The sequence below is a fragment of the Sebastes umbrosus genome, chromosome 16, assembly GCF_015220745.1.
Source record: "Sebastes umbrosus isolate fSebUmb1 chromosome 16, fSebUmb1.pri, whole genome shotgun sequence".
NCBI lineage: Eukaryota > Metazoa > Chordata > Actinopteri > Perciformes > Sebastidae > Sebastes > Sebastes umbrosus.
Genome location: NC_051284.1, coordinates 28,269,769 through 28,287,224, shown reverse-complemented (window position 1 = coordinate 28,287,224; position 17,456 = coordinate 28,269,769). Strand labels below are relative to the sequence as shown.

General features: G+C 38.5%; 1 protein-coding gene across 5 annotated transcripts in view; it reads left to right on the top strand.

Moving 5' to 3' along the window:
- Positions 1 to 17,456, top strand: part of slc4a11 (solute carrier family 4 member 11) — a 138,490-nt gene that overhangs the window by 50,372 nt on the left and 70,662 nt on the right. For 3 of the 5 annotated variants that reach the window (XM_037746689.1, XM_037746691.1, XM_037746690.1), the window contains exons 2-3: positions 7,991 to 8,041; positions 16,538 to 16,654. In XM_037746689.1, the coding sequence (XP_037602617.1) occupies positions 7,991 to 8,041; positions 16,538 to 16,654 (168 nt within the window). The remainder of the gene's footprint in view (positions 1 to 7,990; positions 8,042 to 16,537; positions 16,655 to 17,456) is intronic. The other 2 variants (XM_037746694.1, XM_037746692.1) reach the window with 1 other exon arrangement.

Sequence of the window (17,456 nt, the reverse complement as noted above, 5' to 3'; positions counted from 1 at the left end):
TTTAAAACAAAGCTCTTTATTTGTTCATGAAGTGAAGCTCTGTGTCTCACAACAGAGTGGCGTTCCTGCTGTATTTTCATTGATCTGGTAAAGCCAGTACATGGATAACACGCAGTCCCCTTCAATCCGTCTAAATCTCCTCCTGCATCTGTCGGTGCCAAACAGCTCAATACGGAGCAGAGCACATGAATCTTCATGATCACAGCACTCAGAGAGTAAGACGCAGGAGCGCCGCGTCCGCAGGAAGCTGGCATGATGTGCCACATAAATAAATGAGTCCAATAGAAGAACACCTCCAGGATAGAGACGCTTTGCTTTTGTTCAATCATTTTCTCTGTGAGCACTACCAATGATCTCTTTGAACATAGTTTTCCTGATTTTATGTAACTATTCTTTTATTTATGTCTTTATTCAGACATAATATTAGTTTATTGGAACATAAATTGAGTATTTTGATAATTGGTTTATCATTTAAGAAATTTTTTAGGAAAAAAAAGTCAAACATTTGATGGTTGCAGCTCCTCAAGTGTGACTAATTAAAGCTTTTTATTGTCTTTACGTTATTGTAAACTACTAGGGCTGTCGCTGTGAAGGAATTTCCCCTGCGGCGAGCGCTTCAATTCTCAGCCATCACGAAAAAAACACCAAATATTCAGCGCTTAATGCAGAATAGACGCTCAGGGCCTCGTCACGCTGCTGGCGTTTGTAGCAAAGTGTTAATATGCGGTGCTCCGATTGCAAAGAATTCGAAACAGAAAAAACGTGAACATAGCGGTTGTGGCGGCTGCTCGCCATCCCCTTCAGTTGACTTGTCAATAGCGTGGTATTGCAATACTGCGGTTATTGCGACAGCTTTATTGTGAACTGATCATATTGGACAAAACGAGACGTGACGTCACCTCGGACTCTTGGGCATTTTTCATTGTTTTATAAACTCAACAATGAATGGATAAACTGAGAGAATAACTGGTGCATTATTTGACAATACAAGTGATTATTAGTTGCAGCCATAGCCACATCGCTTATGTGATATTTGTCATTCAGTGCAGCAGAGGAAGAGGAAGCAGTGTTCTGTTCTCTCACAGGCTGCATCAGGGAATCTCCAGTGTATCTCCCAATCAAGTTTTACATAAACTTCATTATTTATTAGGTAGAGCATTCTGTGGCCTATTTCACAATGCCCGATGAGACTTTAAGTTGTGGCTCTAACTTAATTCCTATTTGCTCACATATAAAGTGTTTTGCTGGATATTCCTAATTGAATTCATGCAGATGGTTGGACTGAAAATTTAAAATGTAGAGAGGGAATGCTGGTCCGGCATAACAATGCTGTTGTTGCTTTCAGTGTGGCGGGCTAGAGGGGAGGTAGATGGGTCCAACAAACACAGGACTTTCAAACAGGAGACCACTGATCGTGTCCCAAAGTGTTATTGAGGTATTTAGAAGTTACATCGTGACGTTTGTGACATGGTTTCCGTACTTCTGGTACATTGTTTCTTTACATATTTCACGTAGTTTAAGTACTTATTTTAAGCCCAATCAGGATGTTTTCCTAAACCTAACTGCAGTTGTGATCGTAGCTTTGTTGCGTGACATAAAAATGACACATGAAAAGGCAGCCCTTTCATATTTCATTGAAATATTTAATTGCGATTAATTGCATGATTGTCCATAGTTAATTGCAAATTAATCACACATTTTTTTATCTGTTTAAAATGTACCTTAAAGGAAGATTTGTCAAGTATTTAATACTCTTATCAACATGGGAGTGGACAAATATGCTGCTTTATGTAAATGTATGTATATATTTATTATTATAAATCAATTAATAACACTAAACAATGACAAATATTGTCCAGAAACCCTCACAGGTACTGCATTTAGCATAAAACAATATGCTCCAATCATAAAATGGCAAACTGCAGCCCAACAGGCAACAACAGCTGTCAGTGTGTCAGTGTGCTGACTTGACTATGACTTGCCCCAAACTGCATGTGATTATCATAAAGTGGGCATGTCTGTAAAGGGGAGACTCGTGGGTACCCATAGAACCCATTTTCATTCATATATCTTGAGGTCAGAGGTCAAGGGACCCCTTTGAAAATGGCCATGACAGTTTTTCCTCACCAAAATTTAGCGTAAGTTTGGAGCGTTGTTTAACCTCTTGGTTGGTACCAAAGGATTCATTAGTTTTTTTAGTTTTATATAATACCAGTATCCTCACTCTAGCTTTAAAACTGAGCCAGCTACAACCTATAAATCACAAGTTGCATTGATGCATCAAAGAAATTAGTGGTGTTAAAAGAAATTTGCGTTAACGCGTTATTATCGCGTTATTATCGCGTTAACTTTGACAGCCCTGGTTAAAATGCGCTCTAGTGACACGCAGAATGTCCTTGTAATGTTGTGCGATTTATACGCCTTCCCATGAGATCAGGTTGGCTGGTCTGATTATTATTAGAGCCTAAACAACTAGTTTATTAATTGTTAAGTCAATTGACAGAAAATGTATCTGCAATTACTGGTATTTTGATAATCAATTAATTATTATTATGTAATTTTTTGGTGACATTTGTTGGTTTCTATTTCTCAAATGTTAAGATTTGTTGCTTTTCTTTGTCATATATAGTAGTTAATGAATATCTTTTGTCGGACAAAACATGCCATGTGAAGACGTCACCTTCCGTTTTGAGAAATTGCCCTTTTTTTGTGCAATATTTTGGCATTTCTTCGATTAAACTAATTAATCAAGAAAATAATTGGCAGATTAATTCATAATTAAAACAATCAGTTGCAGCAATATTTATTATTGTGTTAATACAAGTTTTTGTTTTGTCTGCCCCACACTGCAAAGAGAAAAACATAATATATAGACGGCTGTGACAGAAGATGAATCGCCTCAACAACTCACTTGTAAAATTGGCTCGCTCAGTATTTTGTGGTTTATTAAACTGATGCATAAGAGATGATAACTGCAGAGGGATGCATTTATTGCAGCGCTCTTTAATAAGGCGGAACGTGGCGATTTAATCTCTCTCGGGTTATTTAACCTCGCGCTGCTGCAGCCTTTTACGTTAATGTGACAGCTTTCGGCTCAGACTCGTTGGACGTGTTACGGAAATGTTACTCGTTGGGACGTGTATATAGACATTTACATTAAAGGGTGCATGTCTGAAAGGGGCTGTAACCATAATAACAGCAATATTAATAATGTTATTACCGTTATTAGCTGTGAGAGAGATGTTTGTCAGAAACATGTACTCAACTAGAACACACGCTATGATGCAATAACTCCAGCTGTGCCTCAGGCTGCTGAGCTGTGAGCATGACTATTAAGTTTATTTAACTGCACATAAAAAAATGACTAAACAGAGAGGAGGAAAAAACAGACTTTGCAGGTAAGGTAAAATATCTCATGGTATGCAAAATACAGTATATTACTGTGTATCCATTATGCTCATAGTCTAGCAGTGTGTTTGTGCAGCAGCTGCAGGTAGCACGCTGCATGACGGGGATGTGATCGACCTGTGTGTGTTGTGTAGGAAGGTGGAAAATGTATGTGACTGAAATCACAATCAAACACGCTCAGTAATGCAGAAGCAGAAGACGATGTCGGAGAAATGTTCCAACACGTTTAATGTTAACACTGAAACTCAGATGAGGGAACTGATTTGTATTTCGATACTTGAGGAAGCCAGGTCAGGAGAAGAAGAAAAACACCGGGGAGTTTAGTTTGACTAACTGTCTGCTGCTGTCACAAATCAGAAAGATCTACAACCGGTTTTCATTCTTAGGATTCCTCTTGAGAACAAAAGACACAGTCAACCCATTTCCTCTTTGTCTCAGTAGTTGTACTGTAAACCAGACGTTTTATAGACATAATGTCAGCGTCGATGCTTTTCTCTCAGTGTGACAGATGTGCGGTATCACCAAGCTGAAATCAAGAATGTCCAGGAGACGGTGTACTTGTGAGAGGCTCTTTTTCTATTAGTAGCCAGTCAGATGGTCCTGAAGGTCCTGAAGGTCCTGAAGGTCGCTACATTGGGCTAATAAGTCAATTAATTTAATTCATTTAAGTTTTGAAAAAGGAGGAATTTCTCTCTATTTAAATTCACTTAAGTTTGCCTCCATGTCTCTTAAAGGCATACTTCAACATTTTAAGATATGTGTTCATTCTCATTCTTGCCAAAGGTTAGATGAGAAGATAAATAACACTCTCATGAAGATGTTTAGCTTAGCTTGGCATAAAGACTGGGATCAGTCCAAAGGTAAAAAGAAAAAAGAATCCACCTACCTACAGTAAATTTCACTAATTAACAATTTGTATCTCGTTTGTTTAATATGTTTTATGGGGGTTATGTCCCGGACTATTTCTTGGCTGAATTCCTGAAGTTTTATCAACACTTCTTTCTGCCAAGGCACATAAACCCCAACTTGTAATTTTTCCATTTTTGAAACTAATGACATTTAGAGCAACGTGTCCTCATACAACGGTTTCTATGATATGTTGTGAAAAGTTATTCCTCATTTTTTGTGCGTTCTCCTACGAATGTCAAGCAACACGTGTCAAATCTCTGCTCATTATGTGCGTTAAGTCTTTCATGGTTTTCAAAATAAACTTCTGTCTTAACAGGAAACAATTTGGTTAGGTTTAGGCAACAAAACTACTTAGTTCGATTTCAGAAAAGATCATGGCGTGGGTTAAAATAACTAAGGAAGTGGTGTTTAGTATGGAAATTACACGACAATGTTGATTTCTGGTTTTACACGGGGACATGAACAGCAGTCTCTTTGGTGAAAGCCACCCCGACCTCCGACCTCCAACCTCCGCTTCTCTTTATACTTCCTGGTTCACAATTACATGGATTACATACGCATTGATTTTGTGTTATATATATAACACACACATATATATATATATTACACGGCTGTGTTGAATACTCGATTCTGATTGGTCAATCATGGCCTTCTGCGGTCTGTAATTTCTGTATTACAGACCGTTGCTATGTATAACAGACCGTTGCTATGGGCGCAGCTCTGATGTCGGACTCTGGCGGACCGTATTTGTTTCAAAATATTGATGTCTTCAGTAAGTAGCCGTGTAATAAGCGGGATAATGTACAGCTAGCAGGTCATTGTTGTGAAAGAATCCCCGTCGGGGTGCAGCATCAGCTCGCTGTACATTATTCCTTACATATATGTACAGTATATATGAATTACAGTGCATTACATTTCATAGGTATAGCTATGAACGGCGTATGAGAACAGCCTGTTTAACGTTTTACCGTGCACACATGAGATTGGTATTGAGCTTCTCATCTGTCAGCAAGATAGCGATAAGCATATAACCCAAACTATTTTTTTTTTTAAATTGTCTGTATTCCACGGGGAAGACTTAGTTCGCAGACAAGATTTAAAAATACACAAAAAAATCGACGCCTCATTAACCATCCCAGCAAGAGTCAAATCACCAGAGAGGGACACTAAAAAGACATGCAACAATCTATTACAGCAACTACATCATTACCTGTGTAGATTAAACCAGCTAATTGTTGTGGGGATAAATGAATCCCCGCTTCTTTTACTCTCTCTCTCTCTGCGTCCAGCCCCAAGAGGGAAGGAACATTTTATATAATTAAAATTGCATTGTGTGTTTGTATGCTTGTCACATCAAAGACTCCTTTCAGGAAGTGAGATATCTTGACGTCCCTCTTCTATATCAGAGTTTCACATAGCGGACGGCGTTTGTTAGTGTGCTTGTACAGGTGTGTGTGTGATTGTGCCAGGTGTCCCTTTGTGTGGGATTTTAGCGGGGAAATACCCGCGCTGCATGCTGTTGATCTCTGGTTATAGGATGAATATGTAAACATATTGGCTTAATGCTCAAGAGGAGCCTGACTGAAGTCTGGTAGCACATCCTCCCCTCCTCTCCTCCCTCTCCTCCCTCTCCTCCCTCCTTCAGCATGAGCCCACAATGTCTCAATAACCTTCAAAGTATCCCCTCTCCATATCGGCCTCGTCTTTCTGTGCCATCCGCATGCTGCACACATCCACAGGGACGCGTGACAAACACTCTGAGATGTTGTACTCTAAATTCCCTCTCTCTGTGCATTTGTAGTGGAGCTCTTCACCAGATTAAGTTTAATTCCAAAATGAGATATCCACCATTTTAAAAAACGCTGCACCCTGCCACTGCAAAAACGATTGCCTGCCTGGAAGCAAAACTCACCATGGATTATCACTGATTGTACGAGGAAAGTCGAGACCTTCGCTGATGAAAAGAGAGTGTATTTCTGCATATAATCATCGCCTGTTAACATTTTTTTTCTACCTAATGACTATGTTAAGAATGAGGCCCTTACATTTTTTTCTGATAACGCTTTCCATCCCCTAAAGGGAATTCTTCTTCTTTCGCCTTCAGGTTGAACTACAGGGGCTGCCCACTTTGTGCTCACTCTCACACACAGTGTCTTTGACAGCTATAGCCCTCATTAGGAGGCAAAGTTTTGCTCCACCATCTAAATAGCGTTCACTGTTTATCAGCTCTCTCTCTTCTGCGTCCAGGAATCTCTGTCGAGGTGATCAAACTGAGAAAAAAGTCAGGCGGCTCCCCCGTTGAGGCTGTTTGCACTAGAGGCATTGCATTATTTAAAATGTTCAAATCAATCAGAGCAACAGGTAGCAACGTGCACGCGGTGTCTTTAACGCTAACTAGAAAAACAACATCACGTGGAGGAGAAGTTTGGACATCATCTAGTGCTGAAAAGATTCATCTGCAACAATTTTCTATTTATCATTTTTGTTTTGGCTCTTATTCAGAGGGATTTAATATGTAATCTAACATGCTTTATCACCAGCATTACAAACAACCGCTGACAACAGATTACTGGGTCAAAAACCACCGTTCAAAACATATTTCCTAGGCATCCGTGGAATTTTAATGAGGAATCTTGCTGTGGATATTCCACATTGTTGGTGTCTACTGTAGGGCGCTTTCACAAGCCATAATCCGTTTGGCGTTACTACAAGGAACTTTTAACTATGAAACAGACTCAGTGTATTACTGATGCCACTGTACGACCCAAACGAGACCATCAGCAAGAAGATTGGCTATTTCTATATAGTGATGGTGGATTTTCTTAATGCCTGTCATCGGGTGCGATTCCCTGCAACATCAGATGAAACGCTTTATGAAATGCGGGTTCACCAGAAACTCCTTCGTCCCAGGACGTATTACTGGGCCCGCTGGAGGGAAGGGAGGCACGGGGAGAACCAGAACCAGGACTTAGCGGGGCAGACTGTCAGACCCTGCTGCAGTAAAATGAGAGGTTTTCTAAAGGGAGTCTGGCAGCTGCAGAGCTTTACAACACAAAGCGGTGGTGCTCGATGCTTTTGTCCACAGCAGCCGCCAATATCAACACAAAATGAAAGTTAATTGTAGTAACTTTTAAAGTTGTTTTTGTACCTAAATCTAACCACAACGTAAACATAAAACAACATTATGTGGGTCTTCTGGAGAGGAATATCAAATCATGTGCTTTGTTGTTAAATTTGGGTGACATGTTATCATAAAACGTTTGCAAAAATTCACTCAGTACAAAAACTCAAAACTTCATAGACATGCACAATTTAGCAGTATTGCACTTTTCACTGTGTCATCATAAGTAGACATTGTCATGGCTCATGTCTCCTAATGGCCACTAGGGGGCAGATACTTTGATCATGAGTCAACGAATGAATGAGTGCATAATATTTTTGTGAAGTACTTCCTGGATCAATGATATGCTTAAATTCACCTTCTTTGTCTTCGTCTTTCCCTCTTGAATATCAGCACTAAATGATTTGTATTTGTAACCGTCTCTCATACCAACAATTACTGTGTAAAATAATAACAAATATGTCATTTTAAATGAAATGTCTCCCTGCAGGGCCTGTTACTGTTACCAGTTTCACCTCAGTGATTACTGTCTTTCTCTGCTCTCTCCTGCAGAGGCACCTCCCTCTGGGATGTCCAAGAATGGATACTTCTTTCAAGAAATGGGTGAGTCTGAGCCCAACACCAGAACATATGATTGCAATGTACACTAAAAACGGTTTTCCCACAATGGAAAACAGAGCAGCCGATAATAAGGAATCGTTGGAGACACAGTGGCTGTATTTTAAACCTCAAACTATACCAGCAGAATGTATTGATTTCACCAAAATGCAGCATGTAATATGCAGTATAGAAACAAAAACAAAATCTATAGCATGTTAAGAATACCCAGATGTTGTACTTTAGAAAAAAATCTCCAGTCTGCATCAGACCAGGCGACCTCTCCTACTGTATCCCACAATGAAAAACGCTGGAACGGTACTCTATGGTCACAACAACCGTGGTCAAAAATGGCACGTTTTTTACATTTTTTGCAGCTATTTCATCACTAAATTCACTTCTGAGAGTTTTTGAAGTGAGAAATCCAATGTGTAGATTTGGAATATTGGCAGTATTACAAAAAGTTATGGTCAATCGAAAATGTGCGGTGTTGAGAAGCTCCAAAAACTGGAAGCTATTGCGCCTGCCGGGGCAGTTTGAGCAATTTGTGTTGAGCATTAATGATCCTGTTTGTCTTATTCACCATGAGCTGTTAGAAAAAAAATATTTAAGGGGTGGTGGAGCTTAACCATGCAGTATCTTATAAAATCAACTAACATTGATCACAAACAAAAACATTTCAAAGATCAATAAGCTGCATTTTTCGACAATGCCTTAGTAGTCTGAGTTTGTTTTTTTGTCCAAGACCTTGTTTAAAGGCTAAAGCCTGGTTTATGGTCGCCGTAGTGAAGCCGGCGTGAGGTTCGAGCGCCAGAAAAATACATCATAGCGACTTTCCAGTGGTGCGCGAGTTGTCCCGGCGCTTGGTCGTGCACCTCTGAATTTTTCTAACTACACGCCGACTGCACGCGCTGCATCTTTCATTTCAACATGGACGCCTTCGAGGGAAGCCTGGCCGAGCGGTTTCACCTGTACAGACGTCTCTGCGACATTCTCATGTCATCAAATTCTTGGAAAGGAAGACGCAACCCACTGGGGAAAGAAGAGTTTTTTTGCTGCACAGGCTGTGAAAGAATATGAAAGATCGTTTTGTAAAAGCTAAAAAAAAAGGTTTCATGGAAAGAGTCTCGACCCGAGGTGAAGCACCGAGAGACGGAAAGTCATTTTGACTTGGAGGTAAGTGTGCACAAATGAGGTGTTCGGCAACATGTCGGTGTTTACTAGTTTCCAGGCAGCCTACTCTCCTTTCCGGTACCATTTGCTGACATCTTGCTTATCCACAGAATATTTTGTTTGTTCGCCCTCTGACGTTTCGGAGCAACGAAAAACCTGTTGAGCATAAACACCTCTGTGCATGCTCGTAGCACTATACTCGAAGCTTAAGCCTGGCCTAACATACTGCAAAATAAATCAATTTACTACGGAGGTCAGCAGTAGGCAGTAGGCAGTTTCCAGTACAGCCAGTGTGAATGATAAAGTGTGATCCTCTCATGATGGGTAGTAGGATATATTTTATACGAATGCTGCCAATGATGTGCTCCGTACAGTATATATCCATAGTGAACGATGTGAGTTAAAGATTAGAACTGCAGCACACAGACACCGAAAACTCTCCCAGCTCTCACACTTCACTGCATTTGGATATAAATAATGAACTTTGCTCCGGCTGTTATGATAACGGCAGTTTCATTACCTTCAAGGCAAGGAGAGGCGCCCAATTAGTATGTGCAGCACAAGCAGTCAGGACAGAATAGGCTTGCATTGGATTCCCCCTGTCTCCCCTGGCCAATTATTCCCCTCCTGCAACACACAAGATTCACTCAGCAGAATCACACGAGGCCCCCCGCTGCAGCCCAACATAACTGTCTTTATTAGCCAACCTTTTATCAGGATATAAATGCAATTACATTATTGCAGGCAAGTAAGCATTATCCAGCATTGTCATCTCAGAGCTTCATTAGCGAGGGTCGGTCTGGATGCAGGATGCACTCGGCGATCAAAGGCTGCAGCACGGTGACATGAGGAATACTATTTGTTGTACGTGTTGCACCGTAGAGGTGATCCTGTTGTACCACTGCCTTCCTATGTCATTATGTTCTTCATTAGTTTGTGTTAATAGTTGATATGTCTCTGAGTCATATTAACTATTAATGGGCTCATTTAGTGTGCTTGCCAAGCAATTGAGAGTGAATCTGATTACGGCTGCACATTTTTGGGTTAAATCATGTTCTTTGTGTGTTTTAGAATACATAAGACAGAAAAACGACAATACATTACTGTATATATACAGCGATATTCTAACAGTAGTGTACTGTTCTTCCAAAATATACAAAATACAACATCAACAGTTTGTTTGTTGGAAACATTTTACATTAAAATAATACTTAACACATTGTTTTTTAGTTCTTTAGTTTTTTTATTTGTGCATATAATAAAATAAAAATAAAAAAAGATATATACAATAAATAAATAAATGCACAGGTGGGTTAAAAAAAGGCTTATAACAGGAAGCAACCTGATATTGAAATTAAAGACAGCTGTATTACAATTTACAAACAGACATATCTAAAAGAAAGAAAATAATACTAATTCCAAACAAGAAATGCTAGAGATAAAACGACAGGAAGGAAAAATCAGAAAAATAAATAAATAAATAAATAAATAAATAGAAATGTGTCATACAATGCTGCCTTTAAATATATGTTCAAATGTAAAGCTGGGACTTCCTCTTATTTACAGTATATGTCTGCAATTTACAATAGTTTTTATTAATATGAATATGAAGAAAACGTTTCAGTAGAGTACTGTAACACATACGGTTAGAAACCATTAATTTAAATTACAATAGCAACACTGTAGAAATACAGTAGATTACTGGCACACCTATCTGCAGTATTACATTGTAAACCTCACATTATACTTTAGAATACTGTAATAACTTTGACAGTAATAAACTGTTGAAGTAAATTACAGTAGTGACACAAGTAAACAGTGAACAAAAAACATGCAATGTGTGAAGAATGGGAATTTAAAACAAAACACATGCATCAAGGGACTTAATAGCTTCCTCATATTGCATTTTGAAGCAACTCTACAGGTTTTTATAGGTGAAATTGTGCATTTTAGGATTTAATTCAGAGGAAATTGTTCAGCAGAGGTGGTAAACAATAGCCTCATTCATTTAATAAATGGAATTCACAATGTGAAATACTACGTCAGCTCTCTTCCCTGCAGCTGGATGTCTTACTTTATGAATGTGTATTCATGTTTTATTAGTGGAGGTGGTCTTTAGTTCAGGAGAGGTGGATCGTCTCTACTTAAAAGCGACGTGGGAAAGCCTGTAATTTAGCTGTCATCGACGTTTCCAACCCTGCAAGGTTCCTCACAGTGAAAGACCAACTTAACCTTCATCTTAATGGCTCGAGAGGATTTGATGACTCATAAAAGCACACTAACGTTTATGTCAGCTCATGTTAGTGATTACATGTTTGAAGCCTTTGAAACTAGTTGGCTGGACTGTTTAATTAATTAATTAATAAACAGAAACAATGATTCATGATGTTTCCAGCATCTCAAATGTGAAGATTTGCTGCTGATAATTTCCTTTCTGATTAATCTGCAGATTATTTTCTCTGCTAAAGAAGTAATTGTTTCGTCTATAAAATGTCATTAAAAAAAATTAACTAATAGATACCACCATGAAACTTCCCCAGTTGATTACTAACATTAAGACAATTCTTTTTTATATTACAAGTTTTCTGAAGTTGTATGTTTAGATATGCACATGAGGCATTATCTTATTAAATATGTGCTAATTTGCATTCATTTCCAGAACATAAATCTGAACATTGGATAAAGTTAAGTTCAATATTATTGTTTCATTTTGTTGGCATATTAGAATCAAAGGTTTTAAAATGTGGATATCTCTTTGTATCACCCCATAAATCAGAAAATACTGTCATAGCCATAAAAAAATCAGTTTTCGCCATGTTTTTAGGGATAAAATGTTCTATAAATCAGGCTAGGAATGATATATGAACAAACCCTTCTGTAGAAACCTTCAGAATATAGAGAGGAATGAAACTAGAAAGTTTGGTGGATGTAAGTGCTGCTGAAGTGGAGATTTCTGGCTCAGAGTGAAAACAACTAATTTTAAAGATATGGATTGTTAAATTTCATACATTTTGAAACACTACAGGGGAATAGGGTAAAAAAAAATAACTAATAGATATCGCCATGAAACTTCCCCAGTTGATATCTTACATCAAGACAATTATTTGTTGCACTGCAAGTTTTCTGAAATGTTATGTTTAAATATGCAAATGAGGCATTATCTAATTATAACTGTTGGTGAATTTAGGAGAAATCTACAGATGCAAATAGACAAAGTAGTGAAATAAACACCTAAATGTGTATTTTGGATGTTTTCTTTCCACTAGTCTGAAAGAAGACATGTTATGGAAGCAAAATAGCTCTTAGCTCAAAATTGATCAGTGCATGAAAACAATGTTTTTATCTTTAGTGTGTTGCCTTAAGTCTAAATTGACGTCATCAAATAGCTTTTTTTATCTTTAGCAAAAACCCCAAAACTTAAAAATATTCAGTTTACTATTAAATAATACAAAGAAAAGGACCAAACAGGGCTGAACGATTTTTAAAAAATATCTAATTGCGAATATTTTGACTGATAATGCAATTACGATATGATTTGCAATATTAGAAGGATCTGAAATTTGTACACTATTATTCTCATTTTCATGCAAAACTATTTAATTTTGTTTTGATTTTTGCCATTTGTACCAAACAAAGATGGTTTTGTAAGTCTGTAGAATATGATGTATAGACCAGGACGTCTCTGCAGCGCAACAATATTTGATTTAAAATTATATTTTGCCTTTAACAAATACTGTGCCTCCTGGGATTTGAAAATAGCCATATTGCGATTTTGATAAAATTGTAATTAATTGTGCAGCTCTAAGCCAATCTTCTTAATTAAGAGGCTGAAAGTAGTTCCAGATTACTGATTAACTACTAACGGATTAATTAACCAATCACTTCAGCTCCAGTTTGGACTGTTGGTTGAATAAAACAAAACATTTGAAGATGTCACCTTTGGCATTTTGTGGACAAAATTAATCCAAACAATAACTGACGGATGAATCAATCTATGAAAGCGATGGTTAGTTGCACCCTTATGGTACGTGTCCACAGGCTCCGTGCTTTCCACGCTCCTATGTAAGCAGCCGCACAATGCATTCTGGTAGCGTGGCGTCGCGATTCGAGAGACTAGGCGCCACGACGCCTGCTCCTTATTTGCATAAAGTTGAGGGCTCGTCTACTTTATGTAAATCACGGGCTTCCGACGCGACTCGCCGCCTCTCGAAACTCCCGACGATCTTTTAAAATAAACGTTGTTGATCCAAAATAAAGACAGATTCATCAACTGCATGGATTATTTCTCGCCTCAAATGTTTTCAGAAACCCATTTCAGTGAACTATTTACGTGAAATAAGAGAAGAAAGTTTCCAAACGAGCCTCCATACTGGTTCCGGTTTGAAAGCTGGGAGCAGCAGCCAACGGCGGGAAAGCGTTCGTCCAATCAGGAGCCAAGTGCCTTGTTTCTAGGGACAGCACACCAAGCGTCCAATGTTGGGAAGCGTGGTGTCCCCTCGCGATAAAAAACTCCTCTGTGGACACGTACCATTAGATAACATTACGACGGCAGCAGCTGTTTATCCTCTTTGAGTAATTCTCAGAACACAAAGCAGCAAAGTTTAAAACACCTATAATGTGGCGAACATGCTCTGGTGTGGCTGTTTACATCTCTGTAGTCTCTCTGTATGTCAAACACATGTCAAAGGCTGCTGCAGAACGCTGCACACCGTTTGAAGGAAACACATCAATCATTCAGTGTTCTCATATCAAACATCCCTCGTCTCCCGTCCGTGTTCCTTCTACGTGTTGCATGATTGTATCAACTGGTCACATTCACTGAGAGGGGAGCTCGGCTTCATGCGTCTGAATCCATTTATTATTGGAATCACATTGGGAAAACGATGCAAATTTAGCTTTTAAATACAATCAGCCTTAATTCTAAATAGTGAATTGTATATTTGGAGTTTAACGTTAAAAATTAATAGACAGATAATGCAAGTAAAATGCAGATATGACAGAACATTTCCAAACTACAAAAATAGTAATGAATATTTAAAAAGTTGTTCTTAAATTGATACCATTGAAGTAAAACCGTCGCTTCGCTCCTCCAGCTCGGGAGCCGCTCTCTTCTCTCTCCCAAGGTGATTTGAAAGTCAGAGCCCAGCCGGTGAGTCTGAGGCGCAGAGGGATGCAGGCAGGCAGAGCGACGACACAGCGAGGTTCAAATAATGTCAAGTGCTGAGGGATGATCCTGATGCAAGACAAACTGAATGAACTGAAATTGGGGCCTCCTCACAGATAAGGTCAGCAGATAAAGAGCAACGGGTATTGTTCTCGTCGCATCAAGCCCGATCGCCGGATGATATTTGGGAGCCCACTAGTTACTGTAGGATTGGATTTAAGGAGGCTGCTGTGTCAGGAAGAGAGAATGGGATGAGTCATACCAACAGGCTGCAGGCTGAGTCCTCTGATGCTTTCTACCAGACAAAATCCTGTCTGTTACAAACCTGTCTACCTGCTGATTCATGAAACGTCTGTCTTCATACCAAAACAAACACCGACAGAAACCTTTTCTTTCATGATTTGTGCTTTATTTCTTTTAGATTTTTAGACGTAGAGGTCCTCTGCTTACACCTATTTATGCACTAAATTAATAAATGAATCTCTTCGAAGTAAATCAATGAGAATAGGTGCTGCTTACCGTGACGTCAAGACTAGGCCTGTCACAACAACTAATATTGTTGGATGATATATTATCCAAGAAATAATTGAGATAAACTATATAATTGTCATTTTAAGACCTTTTTATAGCACTAATATAATGATAATATTCAAGCATAATAATGCAAGTACACTTAGAGTACAGTACAATAAGTTGATAACGTAAAAAGAATCAAGGTCATGTTCATATATCGTACGATAACTTGATAACTTAAAAATGATTTAGTTTATGTTCGTATATCGTACGATAAATCAATAAAGTAATAATGACTGAAGTCATGTCCAAATATCGTACGATAAGACGATAAAGTAAAAATTATCAAGGTCATGTCCATATATCGTGCGATAAGTCATTAATGTAAAAATGATTGAAGTCATGTCCATATATCGTACGATAAATCGATAACGTAGAAATGATCTAGGTCATGTCCATATATCGTACAATAAGTCGATAACGTAGAAATGATCGAGGTCATGTCCATATATTGTACGATAAGTCAATAGCATAAAAATTATCGAGGTAAAAAATAGAATACTGTAAATATACAGTATATCTTACGATAAGTCTATTAAAAATGTATCAAAGTCATGTAAATATAAAGTATATAGTACGATAAATCGGTAACGTAAAAATCAGCGAGGTCATGTCCGATGTAACATTTTTAGAGCTGAAACTATTAAACAATCAAAATTCACTGGTTTCAGCTCTCATATGTGAAGTTTTTTGTATTTGTTTCTGATAGTAAACTGAATATCTTTGTGTTTTGGACTGTTGGTCAGACAATCACGACATTTTAAGATTAACTTTGCTATTTGCTCATATTTAGTAGGCCAAATGATGAATTTATTAATTGAGAAAATAATAGGTAGATTAATCGATAATGAAAATGATTAGTTAGTTGCAGCCCTAAATAAATAACAACGCTATAATAAAGCCTGTTTTTTACCACATCCTGCAGTTAAAAGCTCTTTTTAATCTCAACCTCGCTGCAGTGAAATCTCAGTGCATAATTGACAAGCGAGCCTCCGTGTGACACGCTTCAGGTGACACTAAAACAATATTTGCATCTAATTGAGAGGATTTTTTGTTTTAAGCACCAGATGCCTATTAACAGTGTCAGGACGGTTCATTGACTATCAGATAAGCTGTCACAGAAAAGCATAATTTCTTCTAATAATATTTTGTCGCTGTCTGAACTTTTTGTTAAGCACAATTCTTTCAAAGGAGTTTACTTTAATGGGAGTTTTTACTGCTTATATTCTTATTGTACGTTTTTATATACTAATAATTGGTGTTTTTTGTATGCAAATAAAAAAAATCTCAACATGATTCAGCCTGGTATTTTTATTAATTTATTTATTTTTAAGAATGCATTCATTGTATTGTGACTACAGAACACTGGAAATGTACATACTCGTCTTGATGGATGTTTTTTTATAACAATTTTGTCAAATAGATAAGCATTATTTATCCTATAAATGAGCTGACTGGTGAAATAATGTACGGTACATTTCTGGACTTGGCCAGCTACTTTTGCTGAAGATGATAATAATGAAAGTGAGTCTGCTGCCCTGCCTGGTAGCTGCTGAGGTCCAGGAGGTGACCCTGTGCTGTTGTGTCCCCAGAGCAGCGGGAGGTGGAGCAGGAGGAGGGCAGCGAGGGCCGAGAGGAGGGACAAGACTCGCCGATCGCCTGCGGAGATGACATCCACCTCTATGACAACCAGATCAGCCCTGGGCCAGGTCAGTACACAAAGAGAGACAGAGAGAGAGGGCAGCGGAGATTAGAGTGTGTGGTGGGGTTTTCTAAAGCAAGTCAAACGACATACTGTTGAGAAAGGCTCTGTTCCAAGGCTGGATCTTTGATTATTAACGTTTTTACTAATGTCAGTGGGATTTTGACTGAGGTTTTCTTACTTGTGAAACAGAACCTGGAAGTTCTGGTTTCACCTCGGCGCTCTATGCAGAAATCCCTCATGTAAAATAGTCAGTATGTTCCTGTGCATGTAGAGCCGTGTCACTGCACAACCCGGTATCACGTCAGAGCGTGTAATACACCCGTCTGTCCACCAGAGGATAGCGTGTCAGTGTCACGTTTTGCCTCGCCCAGGCGTTTATTACACCACTTAGTTAGGTTTACAAAAAACGTGATGGTTGGCCTTAAAATAAGTACGTAAACTGAGTAAAATACGTACGAAAACAACGTAACAGAAGTACAGAAAACACGTCACTAACGTAGCTTACAAAGCAAAACACCGCAAGCAAGCATAATTGCCCACTCCCGTGTTGATAAGAGTATTAAAGATTTGACAAATCAGGTATATTTTGAACAGATAAAAAATGTGCGACTCTGGGCAATCATGCGATTAATCACAATTAACTATTTCAACCGATTGACAGCCCTAATTTTAACCTTTTCACGTGTCATTTTTATGTCACGCAACAAAACTACGGTAACGGCAGCAGTTAGATTTAGGCAACAAAACCACTTAGTTAGGTTTAGGAAAAACATCATGATTGGCCTTAAATAGGTACTTACTAAAGC